We start from the raw sequence: 22,162 nt of genomic DNA, 5'->3' as shown, positions 1-22,162 counted from the left end.
GTGATTTTTTTGTAAAACAGTGAATGATGTCAGCCTGCAGCAGGCCAAAATTCTCCGTTTCACTGGTGTGCCGCAGCCCAGCAAACTGACTCGTGACTCCCACCCAAAACAGAAATGGTTTTGGACCATCCACAGCCATGCCAACAAGTGTTATAAAACACCCTCTGCCCAGAGGAGCAGCAGGTCTTGGCTTTGACACAATGAGTAAAAGTTGAGGAAGACGGAGCAAGGAAAGAAGAGAAAGGCAGCAGCACAAGCACAGCTTTGCTTGTTGTAAGTCTGTCTGTATTTTTGGGGTGGGCTGGCACACTTGACTCTGACTCAACACACACCCAAACTGTTTGGCTGCAAGCCTGCGCTCAGCCAGCGGCTTCAAGTAAGGTCTGAAAGGCAGCAGGTAAATTAATGGTGCTCTTCAGCATAGACCCAAGGGTGCCTCTCCCTGCCGTGTGGACAGGCTGGGTGGGCCGTGGCTGTACCAGCTTGGCATACGCCCATCACCCGGTATCCTGCGGTGCTCTGCAGCGATACCCTGTGCCCGGGGTCAGGCAGGCAGTCAGGTCTTCCTGCATCGGCCACTTGGCGTGTGCCAGGCCTGCGTTTGGATCTGCAGAGGGAGAAGCTGATGGGCAGTGCTGGGGGTCTAACCGAGCAGCCCCAGTTAAAGCATGTGTTCCTGAAGATAGATCCCATTAGTAGCAGATTTGTACATTTGTTGCCCATTATTCTCTCCTCTGTCCTATTGGTTGGTTATATTATCAAATATGGGCCAGATCCTCCATTTTTTGCTACGTATTCCCATGTAGCCTTCAGTTACAACTTGGTGTCACATCACAAGTCACTTTACCCTTGTATGAACAATGAGACCTAGTACAAAGTAAGAGAAGCAAAACCCTGCAGAAGATACAGAAATGCCTGATTCAGGTAATCCCGCTCTCTTTCCTGCCTGTTTATCAAGGCTTATAAATAAATCATGTTCTTTCCAAAGGGACATGGAAGAGACTTTTGCCATGGCCCCCTTTGTTGGAGAACACCCCTCCCTTCCCGCTCCACCAGACTTTAGTCTCTGTGATATTGGTGGTCCCTTGCAGTCCTCCCCTCCTATAAATTTTTATTATGTCATACTTGAGGACAAATATTCTCAGCAGAAGCCCCCTCTATGTGCTGAGTCTAGCTAGTCTGTAATATGTTTTAAGTTTGTGAGTGTATTTTATGGAGGGTTGCAGCCCTTAATGCAAATGCGTAATGGGAGTTGTAAGTCTGCACTGCAGGGAGAAAAGACCTCTGGGGCCTGATTTTCATTTACGCTTGTGCTGGCTGCATTATGCTGCTCTGGCAGCGTAAAGGGACCTCAGAGTGGGTGCCAGGGTTGTGTAAAGCCTCAGTGTATCCTTAATAAAGCCACAATATGAATGAGAAGTCAGTCTTCCTGGCTTACCAAGTAAAATGCTCAGGAAGCAGAGCAGAAGGCTCTCATGGTGGTGAGTTTAAGGGCTGCAAAATGTAGCTTTCCATATGCAGAGTTGTGCTGGAATTATGAATGTCCCTTGTGTTATCTGTGATCTAATCGTGAATATACAGTGTATTAGCAACATGCTAGAACGTGAGTTATTGGCGTGTAGGTTTTCAGAATTCCTGTGGCTCGGTTTTCTTAGTCCTCATGCTTATTTACCATGGGGTTATTTAGGGAAGAAGGAGATTTACGAGTAGGAGAGCTGCAGGAATACGGGCTTGCACAGCGCTTGGGCTGTTTGCATTGCTCCCCATGCTGAGAGGGAGCTGCAGTGCAGGCGGTGGGGTGGCTCCAGGACGCGGGGAGGGGGGATCCCCTTGCCTCCCCTACACCAAGCCTGGTTGCTTGAGTTTGGTACGTGGATGCTGATCAGACCAAGGTGGTGGCAGCTGGTGTAGCGCAGGACCTTGTGATAGGGGTCAGTGGTGGGTGCCCCTCTGAGATACAGTATGTCCTATTAGTCAGGGCTTTTCCTGCGCTCCGAGTAAAAATAAAGCCATTTTAGTTAGATTTAGATACAACCCTGAACCCCCAGTGGAAAAATCAACAGCGAGTTGTAAGTCATTTACCGTACTGCAAAGAGAACGTTTCAGGCTTGGAGAGAGCCTACCTTGCGTGGGTCAGCTGAGCCCACAGAACATTTGTGACTGAATAACATGTGGAGCAAGTATAACTGAAAGCCTAAAATCCTTGTCCAGGAAAGGCTCACTTCCTCCACCTGAGCTCAGCGGTGAGCATGCCGCCTGAAATTAATTAAAGCTTAATTAATTAAAAGGGTAAAACCGACAATGAGCAGCTTTGATTTTGTAAGTAAGCACACGTATGAAAATACAGCTGCGTTTCAGCTTGCAGGCAGAGCTGGGATGTACGATGCAGGTCAGCGCTGCGCAAAGCTTACCAGCCAGCACCTGAACCTGCTGACTGCCCATCATCTTCTGATACAGCAAAACATATCAGGGTTTTTTTTTGTTTTGCCTCTGAAGGAGCGGCACATTGTCAGTTGCCAGAGCAAAAACCCAAAATGTAGATTTGATTCCAAGAAACAAAGTCTGGGGAGTCTGCATAGGGGGGAACAAATGGGACTTGTGTGTGTAGGAGCCTGTGCTGCCCAATTTCTAGGCCCTAGCTCTGTCCTACCCTCAGGCTGGTCCGCTGGGGCCGTCCCCCACCACAGCTGTGGGGCAGACATGGGAAGGAAATCCATGAGCCAGGTTTGATTGACCAGGTTTGCTGAAATGCAGAAGGCAAAAGAGGGGGAAGAGGCTGAAAAGCACAGGGGAGGTGGCAGCGCTCCACCTGTAGCCTGGGTGCCCCCTCGCCCAAGGCATGGGCCGCTTCTCCTCGGGAAGGCCAGGAAGATTTCAGAGCCCCAGAACCGAGGTCGGTGCCATCGGGGTGGGTCGGGCTGGGGTGCCCAGCCCGGCCCCGGCAGCCGCAGCCGCTGTTGGCATTCAGGCTGTGCTCCGCCCACGGGACAGGCGGGAGGGCCGGGGCTCCTCTCCCTGGGCCTTGCCTCCCCCCCGAGCCGGTGCCCGAGGGGGCCAGGTCATGCCGCGCCCGGGAGGCGGTGCCTGAGGCTCCGTGGCAGGGCTGGGGCCCCATTGGCCACGTGCCTTCGGGTCTAGTTACCCCTTGGGCCCTGATTGGGCAGGTGCCCTTGGGCCTCAATGGCCCCCAATCCCTAATTGGGCAAGAAAAGTTGGGGAACGGTTGTCCCTGGTTCCTCATTGGCCAGCACCTTTGGGTTACAGTTGGGGCCAGGGCCCTGACTGGCTAGTGCTGTTGGGCCTAAAGGATGCCCAGTCCCTATTGGGCAAGGAAACCTGGCTTGCAGTTGCCCCTGGGCCCTGATTAGTCACATGCCCTTGGGTTCCAGTGGCTCCTGATTCCTGATTGGCCAGGTACTCGGGCCCCTGTTACCCCTGCTCTCTGATTGGCCAGGTGTCTGGGTTCCAACCGCCCCTGGGCCCTGATTGGCCGGGGTTCGCTGGGCCCTGCTGCCGCCTGTCGGTTGCCATGGGAACTTCCTCCTCTCGCGCCTCTCCCCGCCGGTTTCCTGGTGAACTTTCACCCGCTCGGCGGCGGGTCACATGACCGGGGCCAACATGGCGGCGGCCGCTGGGGGCTGATCGGCGGCGCCTGCCGGGCCGCGCCGTATCCGCCCGCATCCCGGGCCGCGCGGGGGGGTCCGCCCTGGGGCCGCCGCCCCGCTGCCCCGCCGGCCGCCCGCGGCTATGCAGAGCGGCAGGAGGGGGCCCGGCGGCGGGGGCCGGGAAGAGGTGGGTGCGGGGGGGGGGGGTGGCAGGCCCGGGGCCGGTGCGTGGTCCCGGTGATGCGCGGGGCGGGGGGGGCCGGGCCGGGCCTTCTTTGCCGGCGGGGGGCGAGTTGTTTACATCCGGCGCCCGCGGGCCCTGACACTTCTCCGCTCTTGTCTCCCCTCTGCAGACCTTCCTGCGGGTGCGAGCGAATCGGCAGACCCGGCTGAACGGTGAGTGCGGTCCCGCGCGGCGCCCCAGGCTGTCCCCGCCCCGCCGGGCCTCCTCCCGCGCCTCCCCCCGCCCGGAGAACTTCCCAGAGTTGGGCCGAGTTGTGTGACACACCCCCCCCACCCCCCGCAGGCCGGGAGCTCCGACCTGCCTCGCCCGGGCCTCGACGTGCAGCTGGTGGGGCGCAGGGTGTGCTGGGGCGAAACCCTCCACGCTCGTCCCTGCCTTCCTCGGGGAGGCGGTTCTCGCCGCGGGGATCCCACCAGCGAGCTTATAAGCAGGCCTTGAGCCCTGTATTTTAAATTAGGGGGCCAGGCTGCTGGGCTTTCGTGGCTCACATGGCAGAATCTTGCAGTAAACTTTTAAACCAGCAGTCTGAGCGTCTGTGCATCTGACGTCATGTTTTGGTTTGGTTTTTTTTCTCTCAAACCACAGATGCTGGTGCGTTACTTTTATTCTTGTATTTCTGGGTGTTCCTAACAAGAAGTAAAGAAGTATTTCTAGTGAAAATTGTCTTGGCATTTAAAAAACAAATCAGAGGGCATGCTATTTCAGAGAGAGAAAGTCCCATCTCTGTGTTTGTAAATCGGAAAAAAAGCTGAAAGTATACTTTTTTTTTTAGCTTGAGCTGAAGAAGTTGAAACGCTTTTCCCAAAGTTCAGAGAAGTCAGAACTTACCATTTAAATAGTAACAGTATTCTGTCATCTGATTTCGTATTGCTTATAGCTGGTCTAATATGTACCATTTAGTCAAGATTTTGTTTTTTGGGCTATCAGGAGGCTTGTCAATTTTGAGCTTCCTGCTATGATAGTTTAAGATAACACCAGTAACGTTGTGCTGCTGCAGTTTATTTAGAAGAAGATACGAGATACTTTAAGGAAATAGCAAAAGGCTTTAGAGTGTACTGATACCAAAATAGTTTGCTTGAATTTGAAGTGCTACATGTTTAGCATAGTCTTAAGTAAACAGAAGTATTATTAAGTTACTGACCCAATAACTTTAAGTTACACATAACTGAATTCAGAGCTAGCTTGGTGGAGATTTTTAAATATCAACCCTGAGGGCCAAAAACCTGTGAACTCCTGAAAGTCTGTTAAGTCATACAACAAAGAGTTGAGTTGCCTTGCATCAATTACAGGTAACTGCTGGCAGGTGTGCTCACATCTGTGCTCCTAGATGAGCACAGTGAGCTGCCAGCGTTGGCAGGTAGACCCTTTTTCTGACACAGAGACTTCAGATAGCTGAAATGCACCGAGGTATTGCTTTGCAGTGACTTGTTTTGTGTGACAGAGGTCTCTGGAGTCAGTGATGTCAAACTGTTTCTTTGTCATTTTTGGATAGCTGGGGCTAAGCTCCCACCTTCCACCTTTTTTCAGGCCAACAATGTGCCATTACCTTATTTTAAATTAAAAAAAAAAGTCTGAGCCAGGCTTGTGAGGTTCTTGGTGTTGTGGAGTCCTTCAGTATGAATGAAAGCTCTTGATAATAGCGTGCTCTGCTGAACTGGCTCAATAGTGCTTTATGCTTTTGACTTTAGCCTAAAGTAGGGCTGCATTGCAGTTTGTGTAGCCTGCGATTTAGGAACTCCTCTTGGGCCCTGTTCTTGGATGTTTTGTGAACCTGGCCTCATCATCTAAAGAGAGGCTGCTAGTTTTGTACAGCGTTTGCAGTGTTTTTGCTGAACCTTTTACTCTTTTTGTATATACCGTTTTGGGGTACAGTGAGCAGAACTAACAGCCATGTTGCAAATGAGGACATTTGGTTAATTTATATAATGCCCTTACAACGCTGGTGTCTCCTATCCGTTCTGTTGTACACCTTAACACTACTAGGGAGCTGGATGCAGAAATATCAGCTGAAGCACTTTGGCTTTGGGTCACAAAGAAGGTAATACTAGATCAGAACTGGTTCCTCCTGATCTTAGCTTTTTATGACTGATTACTACTGTTCCCAGAACATACCTGTAGCGATGCCTGGTTCAGTCCTATGCTGTTAGATTAGTATCCAGCCGGACGGTTGGGTAGGTTATACTGCTGCTTTCTATGCGTGTGGCTCTGTTTGTGACTGAACTCAGCCTGCTTTCTTGTTTCCTCCTCCACATTTGTTTGCACTAAAATAACTTTGCCACATTGTTAAACAGTTATTTAAGCAGTATTGCTCCAGATGGAGAACGCTTGAGTGCTTTCGGAAAAAAAAATGCGTATTTGTCTATATCTTGTGTTTTAATGAGCTTCTAATCAATTACGCAACTTTATAGCTTGCTCTGTGAGAATGGTTTCCTTATCCCTGTTAGTTCACGGAAATTGACAGAAATTATGTAGGACTTGTCCAAAGACGTCTGGCTTTTTGTTTCATGTTCTTATTGACACAGTAAAGAAACTTAGGATATAGAAAATGCAGTCTATCTGTCAAAGAAAAATCTATTTCATGTGTTCTTATTATGTTTTAAGTGTACTTTTCAATATTGTTGTAACCGGTTTATTTTGGTATCTCTGTCTAGCTTCTTACCAGCTGAGTTCCAGAATCACTTCTGGAAACTCCTCCCATAAAAAGGGGCCCACGGTGTTTGCTCCTCTCCCATATAGTCCTTGACTCAAATCTCAGCTGCCCAGGCTTTTTGTGCCCGAGTCCTGTCAGATCTCCTCTGTGTGTTCCATCCTGTTGTGGTCACTTGGGAAAGTGCAACAGGAGCTAAGGAAAGAGAAAGTAGAGAGGGAGATGTCTTCTGTGAGCTGCCCTTGGCCTGGCTGCAACATGATTAGGTCCTGGTAGTTACATGGTTCACGAGTACCTGACGGTCCAGAATTTTAATTCTGTAAGTCAAACCTTTGACTTAAATTGAACTGTAAGTAAGGTGAATGCATGTGCAAGCTCTGGAGCAGGAGATTAATGTTCTGTCTGTTACACTCTTGGTTGACTGTTTGTATCTGAACTTCCCTGTCAGCCTCAGCCAGTTAATCTTGCACCTCTCACCTGTGCTAAACTCACTTTGAGAGGTTGTGTCCTTGTGAACCCAGGAGTACAAAGTGATGATTCCTGATGAACCCATGTGATAAAGAAGGAATTTCTTTCATTTGCCTTATTTCCAGTGTTGCCAAACTGGAAACTTTAAGCCACCCTGTAAATTGATGCCTACAGAGTTTAGCCGTGCAGAGCAGGTTAGGTAGTCATTCAAAATTAGAGGCACAAAGTTATGGGTTAGCATATCAGAACATGGATTCAGCAGGTTAAGTATGTGCCAACCTTGGAGAATAGTGTCAGATTGAAGGCTGCTGAAAATCATCTGTGTGGAAGTTTGGCCACATTGTGAAAGCCTCACTAAGACCCTTCTGTGAATTTGGCCCTCATTTTCTCTCTCAGGCAGATAAGCAGCAAATTGTACAGAAAGTCTGAAACAGTCTCATTCTTGACTGTCTGTTTTCTTGCTTTAGCTTGTTCTTGAGATGTTTTTTTTGTGCTCTGCCATTGCTGCCTTTGTTCCCTTGGATCAGATGCTCTTGGAGAAGTTGATCAGCCACAGAAGCTTTTTGTGATAGGCCTAACAAAAATAGGTATAACCGCTCCTCAAGAGTCCTCTAGTAGATTTGCAGAGAGCAGGTGCTAACTCTTGTGCTTGAATATCTTTGATTCAAATTCAAGGGTATTTGCAAAGTTGGCGTTGTTGTAAAATAGGTCCTTACAAAGCTCCTTTTGCACCTGCCTGTGAAGCTGATTCCTGTATTGGTGGTGACCATAAGCCTGCCTCTCTGGGCAGACCTCGGTGGAGGTGGTCACCGTGCAGTTTGTTGTTGAACCACCACCAGCATGTCGTGTGCTTTTGTAGCTGATGGGTGGGGGAGGAATAAAGCTGGGTTATTTTCTCTGGAAAGGAGACAAAAATGTTTCCACTTAATTTGATTGGCCTGCCATTGCAGGAGCTGCTAATGATGTCTGCATGGCACTCGGGGGACCACTCAAACTGGTGGAAGGAATCATAAGAGATATTGCTAGTAACTTAATCATCTCCTTTGATGCTGCAGGAGAGGTTTGTATGGTGTCCACTGTTAGATGCTATGTAAGAGCACTTCTGAGGTAATTACTGCCCTGTCCTGAAAGTGAATTTTTGTTTGGGGAGGGGAGTACCAGTGAAAACTAAAACCCATTAGCTTTTATCTCAGGAAGTTTTGCTGGGCTAGAGAATAACATGATCTTTAGGCATTAATAAGGTTTAGCCTTGATGGGGAGAGCCCGTTGTGAGAAAAAATCCTCAGTCTCTTCTGCCAGTAAGGCAGCAGTGTCTGTGGACGGGGGGTGGGCTGGCTCCTTCTCTCTGCACCTGTGGGAAGGCAGAGGCCAGTGCACCCCCAGCCGTAGAGGCTTTGTCAAGTGCGGTTTGGCTCCTCCTCTAGTGCAAGCAGCTTCTCTCCTTCCATAGTCCCAAAAGACCCCATATTAGGAAAGGGAAGAGCAGCTCCCTTAGCCAGCACAGCTCTTAAGTTAAGTCAGAGATGGTAACCGAGACCCCAGCCCTTGCAGAGGGTCCCAATTCTTGCTCATCTCCATGTGCTACTTTCTCATTCATATGCTATGGCCATTTAAACTCCCTGGGTGCCCCATGGTTTAATGTAACCTGAAGGAGAACACGCACACGCAGGAGCAGTGTGTAGGGTAATGTACATCTGTTAAAACTGAGGCCTCAAAGGTATTGGAAGCCCTCTGATGGCCTAATGATAATTAGTAATGCTAATAAAAATTAGTGAACTCCTCACCTCCTGGCAGAAGGCTGGAATAATAACTACAGAGTCTCTGTTCAGTCGGAGATAAGAATGGGTCAGCCTTGTGCAAAAACCTCCTTCCCTGAGCTCTGTCCTCTTCTTGCATCCAGTCCTCCGCTGGCTGCGTTTTTATCTTCCTGAATTACAAGAGAGAATGGCTTCCCCCCCACCCCATGCTCCTGTGACAGGAGCGAGGGGGAGAGGGATTAGTGAGCTAATTAGAAATGATCGCATCTATCAACACTAATTAACAATCCTGTGGTCTCACTTGCGTGTTCTTTTGAGCTGCTCCCCTTCGGGACAGCGCCACAATCACCCCCTGCCTTTGGGGCCACTCCGTCCCTTCCACGCTGATTGGAAGTGATAGCCGGGCTGCGTGTCGGGTAGGGACAGCGCTGCTCGGGATGTGCTTTCTAGGCTGCAGCATTCCCTTTCGGATTCTGCTGTCACCAGGGGCACCCTGGGCCTCCGTGGGCACAACGCTGCCGCTGCTAATGACCACACAATAAAAACGGCAGCGGGATTTGTTTTCAACACCTCTTTCTTCCAGTGGCTTTTTCACTTGTGGCACTAGGACTTAAAGGGCTGCTTCTTGGCGCAGCTAAATGAGCCAAAATAGGGGCTGTCTGCTGAGCCTTGGGTGGAGCTAGAGCAGAGTGAGGGTCTGTTCCCAGCTCTGCACTAACATTTCAACAGTAGATCAGGTGCTTGTACTGGCAAAATGGTCCCAAGAATCTATCAGTGCAAGATAAAACCTAAAGACAAGACGAGACCTAAAACAAGTTGTCTTCCTTTTATCACTGTTACAGTGCATGGACTGGAAGGTGGCAGTAAAAAAGTTAAAAATACTAATAAACTTGCCAGGCAGACTGACTTAGCTGAATTGATTGGCCACAGGGAGTCCTACCAGAATAATTAAACTGCTCCTTCCCTATGTTTCCCTGTTTAAAAACAGGATGAGGTGAGAGAAAGATGTGTCTCCAATGAGGATAGAGAAGGCTTTGTTCCTGTGTTTTTCTCTGGTCAGATAGGTGTTTGCTGGAGAATGCTCAAGTCGTGTCTGATTCCAGCCTCCTCCCCTATTTTGTGCTGGCTCTGCAGCACTAGTGAGGCCAGGAAAGAGTGTCCTAAACTTGTGCGAAAGAGCCGTACTGGAGGATATAGGTATGCACTAAACCAGAACTTCAGAAGTCTCTTGTGCACTGCAGTACAAACCAGAAAAAGCATGGCTTAACTCTGACTACTTCTGGTAACAGGTCTGGATGATGTTGAAGGGGGAGGAGGGATAGCGTTTTGGGGTTCAGGAAGGGGAAAGAACACAGAAGACATGTTTGGGGTCATTGTTTTATTTAAAAGTGGAGCATAATTCATCTGGGCACAATGAAATTAGCAATTACACTTCTTGATGTTTGTTTCTCTATTGACTGGAAGTCAAGCGGTTTTCCTTCTGGAGTAGAAGATGACAGTGGAGGTAAAATAACAGATTTAAGCAGACAAAATAGAAGGGAAGCTATTAAAACAGGAATAGTTGAAGTACCTGAAGTACTTCAGGTGTGGAGGGGCAGGTGGGCTGTGGAGCTTCAGCAAAAGAAATTTAGATGACTGATGAAAGTGGTGTGCGTTTACTTGACCGTCTCTATTGTTCAAAGTGCCAGGTCTCAAAAACACCCTTGTTGTGCTCTCAAGTTGCTGTCTCTTATTCTAGGAATGTCACATTTGCAGAAGCCTTTTGATGATGCCAGGAGGGAAGATTCGTTTTGGAAGGAGTTTTCCTACAAATCCCTATAGTTCAGTGAGGAAAAGCAATGCCCAGGGAATAATTTGAAGCCTTCTTAATCCTGGAGCATCACAGAGTGTAAGGGATGGTGAATATTCCTAATTCTGGATTGTGGGAAAGTATATCCTAACCCAGACAGTCCTGAATCCGGGGAAGCCAACAAGAAAGCCCTGAAAGAGGCCTTTCAGGTCTGTGTTGGTGTATTCAGATGAAACCAAGTGAGTTATAAACTGATGCACTTTAGAAAACGATTGACAGAAACTTTCCTGTACCCTGGTCCTTCTCTTCCTGGCATTCCAGCAGCTTTCTCTCACTCGTTGGCTGCAGGGAGCTGTTGATCCCACAGTATTCAGGCATGAAGGCTTTCGGACCATGCTGCAGCGCTCACAATGTCAGTAGCGATTTCTGGCTAACGCAGCTTTTTGGTGGTGTCATCTCTCATTATCACATGGGCTTTCCTTGGGCTTTTCCTTGTCTCTCATTCAGAATTTTGACCTTCCTTATTAAACAATAACTTTCCTGCAGCCAATGATTGAGTTATTCAGTAATACCTGCCTAAAGCCATCGTAATAAAGGACAGAAGATCTTTTTAATGCAAATTATTTGGTTCCAGATGTTTTGATCACATTAAACGATGGCTCAAATTAACCAGAGATTGGATTAAGCAACAGGCTACCTTGGCTGCTTTTTCTAATCATTGTGATTCCTAACATGTTTGTTTCCCAGAGCGTGCCCTCAGGAAGGCAGTGTAGCCCCCAGTTTTTCTCTACTGAAAATAGTGAAATAAAAATAACAGAGAGAGCCAGAAGCTGTGTAACATAGGTGCTGCGTTTTTCACAGCAAAGATCTTTCCTCTCCATAAATGTTACCTGCTGCTAAGATGCTGCTCTGACTTGTTCGTGGTGTTCTGGGAAGGAATTATTCAGGGTGTACAGGAGACTCTGTGGTCCTGAGTGTTATATACCTCGTCCAAGGCTTTTTGGGTGCTACATCATCCTTCTACGGTCTGAGCAAGTTCCTGTATAGGGAATAGATGTGTTAGTGGATGGGTCTCAGACTTAGAAGGCAAAATCCAGAACAGGATTCAGTGGCTTGATCACTCAACTTTGAAAACAATTTCAGGCTTCCAAGAGAAAGTATTTAATCATTTGAATAACTTATCCGGGGGTGTGCGGCAGATATTCCCTCTCCTAGTTATTAAATCGCGAGTAGCTGCCTTTCTGAAATCAGGCTGTACTCCACCACAGGTTACAGTCTTAATCTGGAAAGTGCTAAGTAACAGTCTCTGTACTTTTTATGGAGATCAGAATAGGGAGTTGCAATGGGATTTTCTGGTGTGAAATCTTACCGTTTCTACCAAGAGTTTTTTATTTGGAGCTGAGCAAATAGAGAGAAGAGTGGATCTGCAAACTTGACATGTCTTCCTTTTTTTTTGTGTGTGTGTTTTTTTTGTTTGTTTTCTTTCCCTGGTTTCTCCATGCAGCTCGGATTGGAAAAATGAAACGGAGGAAGCAAGACGAAGGGCAGGTATGTCCCCTCTGCAGCCGACCTCTGTCAGGATCCGAGGAGGAGATGAGTAGGCATGTGGAACAATGCCTTGCAAAGGTAGAGGCGCAGCAGAATCACCAGCTGCCATTCCCTTCTCCCTACTCCCAGCTTTGTCTGCAGTTGACCTAACATGGGGCAAAAACTAACGTTGCTGAGCTTGCAGGCAATGCTAACTATGTCTCCTTAAGATCTGTAGTCACTTCTCTTTGTCTTGGAAGATGAATTCTTCTGGATTTTTCTCCTGTGTTGCATTAGTAATTTTATGCACCCTTTCACTGTTACTGAAGTCTAAGTTATAGACTGTAAAGGTAGAACTATTGAAGTTTTTGAAGCCTTTTGTAGGACTTCATGCTTCCTGTGTGGCACAGCAAGAAGAGTTCTTTCTGATCTCTGCCTTTGACAACATTAGAATTATTTTTTATTGGGTTCTTTTGTAACAGATTGGCATTTGTGAATGTTGCATGACCATCTTAGTCCAGGAAGTGCATTTGAGCAGAACTGTTCTCTCGCTGTTCATCCCAAAGACAGCAAGGAAGAAGGAGGAGCAAGCCCTAGGGGAGGGAGAGAGTTGTGTCATAGGGCTTTCTTTGCTTGTTTTTCTTGAAAAGCCCACAATAGAGATGCTAAGAAATTCATTCTTGTTGCCTCAAGAGGTGCATGGTGTAAAGAGAGGTGTCTTTTTTGATCACTGTGCCCCAAAAAATATGCTGTAGGAGAACATTCCTGCTGGGGGGCAAAGGAATCTGTGGTTTACATGGTAGAGGAATTGCATGCAAGGTAGGGGAATGCATGTTGAAATGCCCACCAGCATTGTTGCAGGAACCAGAGCTTAAATTTCCATGTGTAAAAATGATGAACCTTGCAACTTATTTTGATCTTAAGGTTGTCAAGTTCTTCCAGCACCCATTTACTTCTAGATTTAGATCACTGGGAATGGGGGCGGGAGTAGATGCTGCTGTCTGCTCTATACTTAGCTGTTCTGGGAACAGTCCAGCTTTTCTTCTCCATCCCACCCTGAGTTATTAACCCCAAAGAGCTATTTCATGCATCTCAACGCTCTGCCCCTGCTTTACCCTGTGCAGAGAGAAGGTTCATGCATGACTGAGGATGACTCTGTGGACATCGAGAACGAGAACGGCAACCGCTTTGAAGAGTACGAATGGTGCGGGCAGAAGAGGATACGGGCTACTACTCTCCTGGAGGGAGGATTTCGAGGTGCGCCAGTGTTTTGGGGGCCCTTGTAAATCATTCTGTTGTGGAAGTTGATCGTTGTCTATCTTTAAAGGGAGGGACCTAGAGATTTGCTTTTCACAAAGGGCGGGACCTTCAGCCTTTGCCAGAATGTAAAGTGATTTCAGCTTTCTGCCTCTCTTGAATGATGAGAGTCAAAATTTGTGCAAATCTTGAACAAAAGCGCGGCGTTATTTCTTGCTTAAGAAATGTGGCTGAAGAGGGAATGAGTAGGAATGGGTAGAATGGGGAGATCATTTGGGGAAAATAGCTTTTTATATGTTACACATAGTAAGAAATACGTGGAGATATGTGAAGAGAGGGAAATAGAAATGAAATTGTAAAAATTCCCAGCCTGGAGTGACGAAAGCTGGTGTATCGGCCTCTGGTGATGTATTGAAGGTGACAGCTAAGTCGCTTTAGCACCTGCATAAAATATTAAAGGGCCAGTTGTGCATTTATCACTCCATCCCTTTTAAGGTTGATAAATGAGAATCCAGGAACCTGCTCTGCACCTCCAGCACAGCAAGCCCTTAGGGCTCCCAGACAAACACATTTTATTTTTCCTCCTTTTGCTCCTTCCCCAGTGACGGGGAAATCAGTTACTGAGAAGAGAGTGAGTTATGGCAAAATTTGACCTCTCGTGAGCTTTATTGGTGAATGTAATTTTAGCTAGAAACCTGGCCCCTTTCTTACACTCAGCCCTTTGGCCTCGAAGAGGAGGATTTACTAAACTGTTCGTTGGCATGAACCTCTGGCACTAAGGAGAGTCTCTCGCAAGCAATCCACGTAGCGCATGCCTAACGAGAAGAGGAATGCTGGCTCCCTCCGTTCAATAAAGAGGATGGGATGTGATCTCTTCCTGTATCAGCTTGGATTTTAATTTAAAATATCTCAAGGGGAAAGGCTACTACGTAAGGGAGTTGGACTTAAAAGCCAGCCATGTGCTCACTGACAACCTGGCACTCCTGATCTGCTCTTACCTTCCTCTGAAATTAAATTGTAGCTGGGTTGTAGCAGAGCAGATGATCAGGAGCACAGAGGTGAAGGAGCAGCTTCTTTCGGTTTTAAAGGCTACCCAGTAAAGCGCTCACTGTCGCTTCCTGTGTCTGTAGCCTTACCTACCTTAATTTTTTTTGTGCCTGCGTGGAGAGTTGAGTTTGTACATGATTCCAGGTAGAGGTCTGATGAGACCGTGCAGGGCCTTAGACTATGTTAACGTGGTATAGTTACTACAATCCGTAGCGGGGAAGCGTGGGATGTCCATGTGCCTCTGTTGTTGTCACTGCTAGTCCTGATTAGAAAAAGCTACTTGGTTCATTTCTGCCCGTTTTTTGTGCATGCGTAGTTTCTTCCTTCACCCCCACCGAACGCCTGAGTTTGAGGAGAGCACAATCTTCTGCTTCCTTAGGTGAGGACATTATGCTGTCTTCACCTGGTTAACATTCCCAGTTGGTTTTGAGCTAACTCACTGAAGTGTGATCTGAACCTTTCATACTGCTTGAGTCATGTGGAGACCCTCTTTCGAATGAGGCTTCAGGTGGACGAAATGTGTGTAATTGATGTGATTAGGCTGTGTAAACGCAAAGTACTTGCTCCTTGTTGCATTTTCTTCTTTATTTTAAGGAATTCTCAAATGTGTTAGTTTGCGTTATATAGATCAATGGCTTTCCTCCACCAGGGGTAGGACAGATTCTAGCAACAGTCAGGGCTGTAACCCCTGCTAGATGGCTGCACGCACATGGACAGGTACTTCTGTATTTCATACTTAGAAATAGCCTTGCTTCCATCAGGAAGTATGGGGTCCGTCTCTTCTTCCCTTTTTGAGACCTCCATGACACCCTCAAGAGTGTTTAGTTACATGAACAGATCCAGCAAAGGATCGGAAGACCAGGAGAAGAGTAGAGCACGACTAGATGCAGTTCTAAAACTCTTCATAATCACCCTGATGGGAAGGCTTTTGGATTAGACTTCTTCCCTTTGTCGTGCTGCATGAAAGGTGTCCGTAGATCAGCTCACAAGCACAGGAACCTCCCTGTAGCATTTGTAGTGAGGAGCATCCTCTGTGCAGCTTTTGGAGGCAGAGCCACTGCTGAAGAAATGACTCCACCTGAGCAGCTGGCAGGTCCCTAGCGCATGCGTTTCTCCCTGCCCTTCCTCCTCTGGAGCACGCCTCTGCTGGCAGCTGGATTCAACAGGTCCTCTAGAGAGGTGTCCTCTTCCCTAAACGGGGAAACTTTTTGCCACCAACTTTCCACCTAGTATTTTGGGATGACCAGATAGTATCTGCAGGGTACCTACCTACTCTGCACAAGAAGTTTCTGTAAAATTTGGGAAGCCAAAGCAAAGCTGGAATGATCTCCTGTAGCTGGCTGATTGTATTTCTTTTTAAGCAAGTTACACTTTTTCATGCTCCTTTTTGTGGTTCTCGTATTGTCTCTGGCTGCTGGCATTCAGAGGTCTCCATCAGTCAGGTCTGCTTTGTGCACTCTCAGGTAACCTTAAGGTGACTGTCTTTTTCCTTTCTCTGCCACTGTTGGCTCTTGCCTTGTTTTAGGGACAGAATTCTTAATTTACAGCCCTGAAGCACAGCACAACGTTTTGGAGATGCTTTCTAATGCTTAAAACTGCTTTGTCTGGAGTTGGCAAGGCCCTCGTTAACCCTCGTCACCCGAGGCTTTGTGTTTGGCTCTGTTCCCTTTGCTGAGATGTAGCAGCGATGCGGAAATCGAAGGCCTTTTATAATGCCAGACAGCCTTTGCCAGGCTACAGGGATGTCACCAGTGTCTAAAGAGATGACACGGGGAAATACATAAAACCGGAGGGGAAAATAGGTGTCCATGTGTCTCATTAATTTTGGTTTTAATGGTGTGTGGCTTTGAGGAGATGTCACAGCTGGGCGAAGAGGGAACGGGACACTGTGGCCAGCGTGTATTGCATGAGTCAGTCAGACCATTGGGCAGCATTACAGAAGAGACTCAAACTTACCACAGGTCCTGGCTGCTTCTTTTTATCATTTTTGGTTAATGAACAAAATTTGTATCACTCTGAAGGTGAGGAAACTCTTTGCTTATTATGTATGAAAGATCCTGCCAGTTTCTCAGGTGGGGGAAGGTTGGGAGATCCTGGGGTTTTTCTTCTTGAAAACAGAAAGGTCAGGGAAATGAACAGCCCTGCTCAGGTTTTCTGGAAGGTGGTCTACTATTAGGGAGCAATCACAGGCTGAAACTCTCACTTGTGTCGTTCCTAGGATGAAGCTTTCTTGCTTCCAAAGGGGTTGCAGGGAAAACTTGCTCCTCTCACCTGAGGGGCTGTCTTAGAAGGTGGAAATTCTTTGTCTTCTGTGTTGGTGTTGCAGCTGCAAATCCCCAGTCGGGTCTAGTGCAGCAGAGCCAAAGCACACCTTCTTGCCTGCCACAGCTTGGCATACTTGAGGCAGCAGGTGGAAAGAACAGGAGATGGCAGCAAGTAGGAATATGACGTAACTGAGAAGTGCTGGGATCAGTATGTTGTCTCTTAAGCTGTTGGGTTTGGTGAAGGCATTCAGTCAGGAAATGTTTTGTACTTCTAGCTGTCCTCCTGGCTTCTTAAAGCATCATTTGCTGTTGCTTAATTTGCTTACCCAAAACTGGAGGAGGTAACTGAAGATTATTGGCAATTATATAGGATTTGGAACCACTTTGTTTCAGCAGAGGTCCTGCTTGAGGAAGGGGTTTGTAGCAGGAGAGTTCTTGCTTCTGTTTAGGATGGGTACAGAAGGCTACAGCATGAAATACCAAGCGCTGTTTAAATCAAGCTGGTGCTTCAAAGTGAAAAGCTATACAGATGTAATAATCAAATATTTCCTGATCTTTGAACAGTGTCACAAGACTAAAATTTCTCTTGAAATACCTGAACGTTCAGTAACCATCTATCCCCACGTCTCTGGATCATCCCTCTCCGAAGCTCTTTCTTGCAGGGGATTATTTCATGCCATCTTTGTCTAATGAGTTGCTGTGTTTAGGAAGCCAATAAGGCTTCGCAAGTGAAAGCATCAAGTGGCTCCCTCTCTGATGGTTTTTTTTGACGCTCAACATATTTGTAGCAATTCTTCTGTTCCCTCTCCAGAATGGATGCACGTTACCCTCAGTGTTTACACTGTAAGGTTATCCCTTTAAAGAATTCCTGAGGGAAGTTCAAAAGGGTTTTTTTTCTTTGAAAGATTCAGTGTCTCTTTTTGTGTGTATGTCTCTTACTTGAAAGAAGGAAAAGGGAGGGGGGAAGTGAAAAAAAGTGCTTTATCTGAAAAGAATCGCATCAGCTTCGCGCTGATAGAAGCTGCTGTCATCTCTTAAACGGCTTAGCACAGTCAAAAGGCAAGAGGACTTAAAACAGTGTCTTACACAGGGATCGATGGGTGGAACACATAACTTGTGACTGCAAAAAAAAAAAGAAGCACGGGGAGGGGGGGGAAGAGATAACGGTAATGATTGCATTGAGGGAAGCTTGAGGGAGGCTTGTTCTTTGTAACACAGCTTCAAAGGTGTCTGGACCGGTGCCTGAGCAAACTGTCCTGTGAAGTCGCTGCCTCTGTAGGTCTAGGGAAGGAGGGGGGGATGCTTGCACCCTTCTGTTTCTTAGCAGATGGGACAAAAATTAGTAAATGCCAAGTTAGCAGCTCCCTTCTGCTGCTTCACATTTGAGGAGAGGTTTTTGTCACTTGGTCTCTCGCCATCCGTTCCGGGAAGGCTGCTTGTCCAGGAGAGGGGAAGGAGGCGAGCAGCGGATGGGGCGGTTGGGGAGATCGGGTGGGGGACGGGATGTCAGTTTATCGATCGCACCTCAGTCAGGAGAGCTGCAGGCGCAGTGCTCTGAGCACGAGCAGCAGCGTGCTTAATGTGATTGAAAGGCAGTTAAAATGGCGGTGACCTTTTCAGGGGGAATTAGATTGCCTGCCAAGAGTGGTTAGAGGGAGTGATAACGCCAGCTTGAGGAAGCTGTCCAGTCTGCTTCAAAGGGAGAGAGACAGAGACAGGGAAAGTAAGCTAGCAGCAAGTACCATTTAAAGCACGAATCGCGCGGTCTGATAGAACAGAGATTGCTGTCCTCTTTAGATATGAAAGAATTGAAGAATTGTAGCTAAGTTCTCTCCACCCGCCCCATCCTCCTCTTCTCCCCTCCAGCTCCCCCACCAAAAAGCCACCTTCTGGGCACAGTAGCAAGCTAGTCACCACTGCTTTTCTGGGTTTCTTTTCCTTCAGCAGATCAGTTGCATCAAAAATAACACAGAAGAGAGAAAGACTTTGAAAATGTTAAAATGGTAAGCAGGGCATTTTCAGGGAAGGATACTTTCTAAGAAAGATCAACATGACAAGGATCTGTGTGATAGATTGCGATACCTTGAAGAAGGAGAAACACACAGGGATTACTTAACTCTGAAGTTTCTCTTTATTTCTCCATGCTGCCCTCCTCCCAAGTTAAGAAAAGGTTTGCATCTGTTCGTTAATGTCTTATCAAGGGAAAAGAACAGCATGACTTAGCGGAAGCATAGAGGGACTTGGTAAAGCCTTATAAGCTGTAACAAACTACAGTTATCCTTGGGTGCCCATTTGCATTGGATCTCAGGTCATGTACAATTAGGGCAGCTGCCTGGAAAGTGGGACTATATTAAAATGTCTAAAAGTTTCCAGCAGACGGCTGCCATCCCACTGTCAGCTTTCTGTCTCAGCAGAATCAAGATGTGCTTCAGTTTGAGCAGCAAATGTTGTAGGCCAGCCTTCGTCCAGCATGGGTTAGTGGTCCAAGAAAGAGCATTGGGGTGATAGCTATATGCTCCTCTAATTTGTTCTCCTTCTAAATACATACAACATTAGAAGCATGCTCTTTAAGTGTGAGGTCCTGTCCTCAAAATCTAAGTAGATGCTTTTCAGTTCTCCTGCCTCAGCAGCAGGTGTTCATGAACACAATGACTTCACTTGTCTGGTAACTGCCTGGCAGAAAGCTCCAAATAGAGGAACATCAAACTCTACAACAATACTCTGCAAAATCTGTGTTTGACACGTTTCTGGAAACTGAAGCATGGAGAAGCATCTTCTCTAATGTTATAAAGATAGTAGCAAAGCTGGCAACAGAGCTTAAAAGTCTTGCTCTAGAATCTCACCTAGCAGCCAGCTGTGCCCTCTTCTTCAGACAAAATATAATGAGGCATGCAGGAAAGCTTCAGGAAGCAAGGAGACTTTCCATTTTTCCATGCCAGGAGGTTCAGGCTGCATTTAAGATCATACTAGTAAGAGGATATAAACTGATCTACTCAAATTCAGCAAAAGAATTTGAGCTGAACGGTAAAAGTGTGACTTCTCCAAAGAGACTGTGTGGGAAACAGAAGATGTCACTGGCACGTTGAAGCCTTTTGGTAGAATGGTCTAGTAACTAGAATAATTTTCCCCATTTCTGGGTAGATGAGTCAGAATTCATTCATTTTACCCTGGCAGGCTAAAGCAAACTTCAACTTGGATGCAAGAGCAGTCTGTAGTAAGAGTATAGGGAATCTTTGCCATTATGAAATTCTTAATCTTCCTCCCACTTAGCAAGAGCTCAGTTCAGGGCCTTTCTCTGTCACATTTCCAGCGTCAGCGTCCTTCGTTGCTTAGTCTCTAAGGTGAATGCATCTGTGTACCTCAACATCCTTCCCAGCCTCTCAGTCTTGGTATTTTAGCCTTCCTATATTTGGTTTTCTGTCTTCTGCTGGTCACTTCTACCTGCCGTAAGCTTCCAAGTGGGCAAGATGTATAAATTTCATATTTCTCAAGTGCTTATTCTAAGCTTTATCCCCCCTCTAGAGGGTTGCTCAGTCCCAGAGCACTCGTATGCCTTACCTCAGCCCTTGTGTAAAATGGTGGTAATCCTAGTAATCCCCCCGTTGCTGAAGGACAGTACTTTGTACTTGTCTGATGGAGTAGCCCAAGCACTCCTTAATGTTTGCACCTCTCTCCTTTGAGAGCAAGTACTTGTCCAAAAGGTAATACTTGACCTAAAAATGCTAAGGTATGTTTACATAGTGTTATATACAGTAATCAGATGGGCTCTACGTGACTATTTCTCCATAGTTTGTATTCACATATAGAATTTGAGAGATTCCGTGGCTAATAAATGTCTCTTGGGCATTGTACGGAATATTAATATCAGAAGTTGACTTTAGTGAGCAGGACAAACAGATGAGAATAGTACGTGATTTTTAAAAGAAAAAAATCAGAATTCCTGCCATACCTACAAAAGCCATCATGATCCACCATGTAATTGATGCTCGATATCACATGTGTTCAAAGTTCACATAATGCTTCAGGGAACAGTGTTTTCTTCATTTTGGACCACGAAGTAATCAATGGGACTTGGCAAAGTAAAAGTCACTTTAATTGAAAAAAAGAAATTGGTGTTTATAGCTGTTAAAAGTCATGATTGTTGATGGTACATTTTTGTTAACTTGAACACATGCAAAAATGTAAGAACCTAATTTTTATGCTCAAACTGCCAGAACACATTAGCTGAAAGGAGCACAATCAACTAAACCTTGCTGTTTGATTTACGTAATGCTGACAGCTACTCTAACCAGGAAAAGATTTTCTGTGGGAAGAAGGGGAATTCTCTCCATTTGACAGTATTATGTATCGTACTTGGAGGAGGAGAAGGGATGTCTGTCACCCAGCAACAGAGGAAGAAGGAAAAAAATTAATTAAAAAGAAAACAGAAAATGCAGTTGTAACACCGTGAAAATTGGCAGGGGGAGTAAGGGAGCAGGTAGAGCACCTGAAACTACTCAATTTTTTGAAATTGACTGGGTTTCAAGTTGACAGCATCCCTTTAAACTTCAATTTTCCTAGATCTCAGACATGCAGCATAAGATCTTCCAGTCCCATCTGCTGCACTTGCTTAGCTGCTCTCTGCAATCCATTTTTCTAGTGGTCTGTCTGCTTTGGTTTTGAAAGTCCCAGGCTTTTAGACAGTCATTTGATAATTTTTTTTTTTTTCCCAAGTGTCTGCAGTTTTGCTAGAACTGCAACCTGCTGCTTGGACACTCAGGTCAAACTTCAGCTTTAAACACCCAATAGTTGATGGACATGATTTTAATAGCGTTTTAGAATACAGTTGTTAAGTCAGGGGCAGTGAGATTTTTCTAAAAGAAAAAGGGAGCACGGGTCGCAATGGCTCTAAACAGCTCCTGTCTCCGCATGTCGTCTCTTACACTCGGCGGTGAAACGCATTATCGAGTAGTGCCCGGAAAGTGGCTAACTGCGTTTGACACACGCCAACTCCCTGCCTCCACACTGGATAATTGCATTGTCAACTGTTCAGCAAAGTGGCAGGTGACACTGCAGCCGGATTGATTGTCCTAGTATGGAGGCTCCCAAGACTGTCAGCCACCCAATCGATAGAGTTTACACAAGACACTGTGACTGCATCTGTAACTAATTTCAGTTTGAACCTCACAAGATGCGGCTGTCCCTGTTTCCTGGCCTCTCTTCTCCTTTGCTTGCATCTTCTCCCCGGACAAGGAAGTTGCTTTCCTGCTGAAAGCACGGATTTATTTCTTGTTTTGGAGCTGGAAGTGAAGAAATCAATGGTGTGTTTTGTGGTTTCAGAGTTGAGGGCATTACAGCACATGGCTAACTACCAGCTCCAGTTTTGCAATCAATAGGCTGATCAATTGATTAAATTAGCACTGATTTTTCTTTCTTCTTTCCAGCCCAGAAAAGAATTAGTTTGGGGGGGAAGAACATATGGGTTTGGCCCGTGAAATTTAGCCCTTGGTTTTCCAGTCCTTGGCTGTCTTTCCCCTACAAATACAATCTCTGTGCTCATCATTATTTAAAGCAAACT

General features: G+C 46.5%; 2 protein-coding genes across 9 annotated transcripts in view; both read left to right on the top strand.

Annotated features, from left to right (window-relative positions):
• LOC142085205 (E3 ubiquitin-protein ligase Rnf220-like) overlaps positions 1–3,607 on the top strand; it is a 166,997-nt gene extending 163,390 nt beyond the window's left edge. The window contains exon 5 of the mRNA XM_075156994.1: positions 3,455–3,607. Coding sequence (XP_075013095.1) covers positions 3,455–3,607 — 153 coding nt within the window. The remainder of the gene's footprint in view (positions 1–3,454) is intronic.
• The window catches only part of LOC142084857 (E3 ubiquitin-protein ligase RNF220), a 60,338-nt gene continuing 41,774 nt past the window's right edge, over positions 3,599–22,162 (top strand). For 2 of the 8 annotated variants that reach the window (XM_075155953.1, XM_075155954.1), the window contains exons 1-4: positions 3,602–3,792; positions 3,959–4,001; positions 12,015–12,136; positions 13,162–13,294. In XM_075155953.1, the coding sequence (XP_075012054.1) occupies positions 3,748–3,792; positions 3,959–4,001; positions 12,015–12,136; positions 13,162–13,294 (343 nt within the window). In that variant the 5' untranslated portion in view covers positions 3,602–3,747. Of the gene's footprint in view, positions 3,793–3,952; positions 4,002–7,923; positions 8,025–12,014; positions 12,137–13,161; positions 13,295–22,162 lie in introns of those variants that run through there. The other 6 variants (XR_012674460.1, XM_075155955.1, XM_075155958.1 and 3 more) reach the window with 6 other exon arrangements.

This window comes from Calonectris borealis, chromosome 8 (genome assembly GCF_964195595.1).
Source record: "Calonectris borealis chromosome 8, bCalBor7.hap1.2, whole genome shotgun sequence".
NCBI lineage: Eukaryota > Metazoa > Chordata > Aves > Procellariiformes > Procellariidae > Calonectris > Calonectris borealis.
Note: the sequence above shows the minus strand (reverse complement) of the source record. Positions and strands in the feature narration are given on the sequence as shown.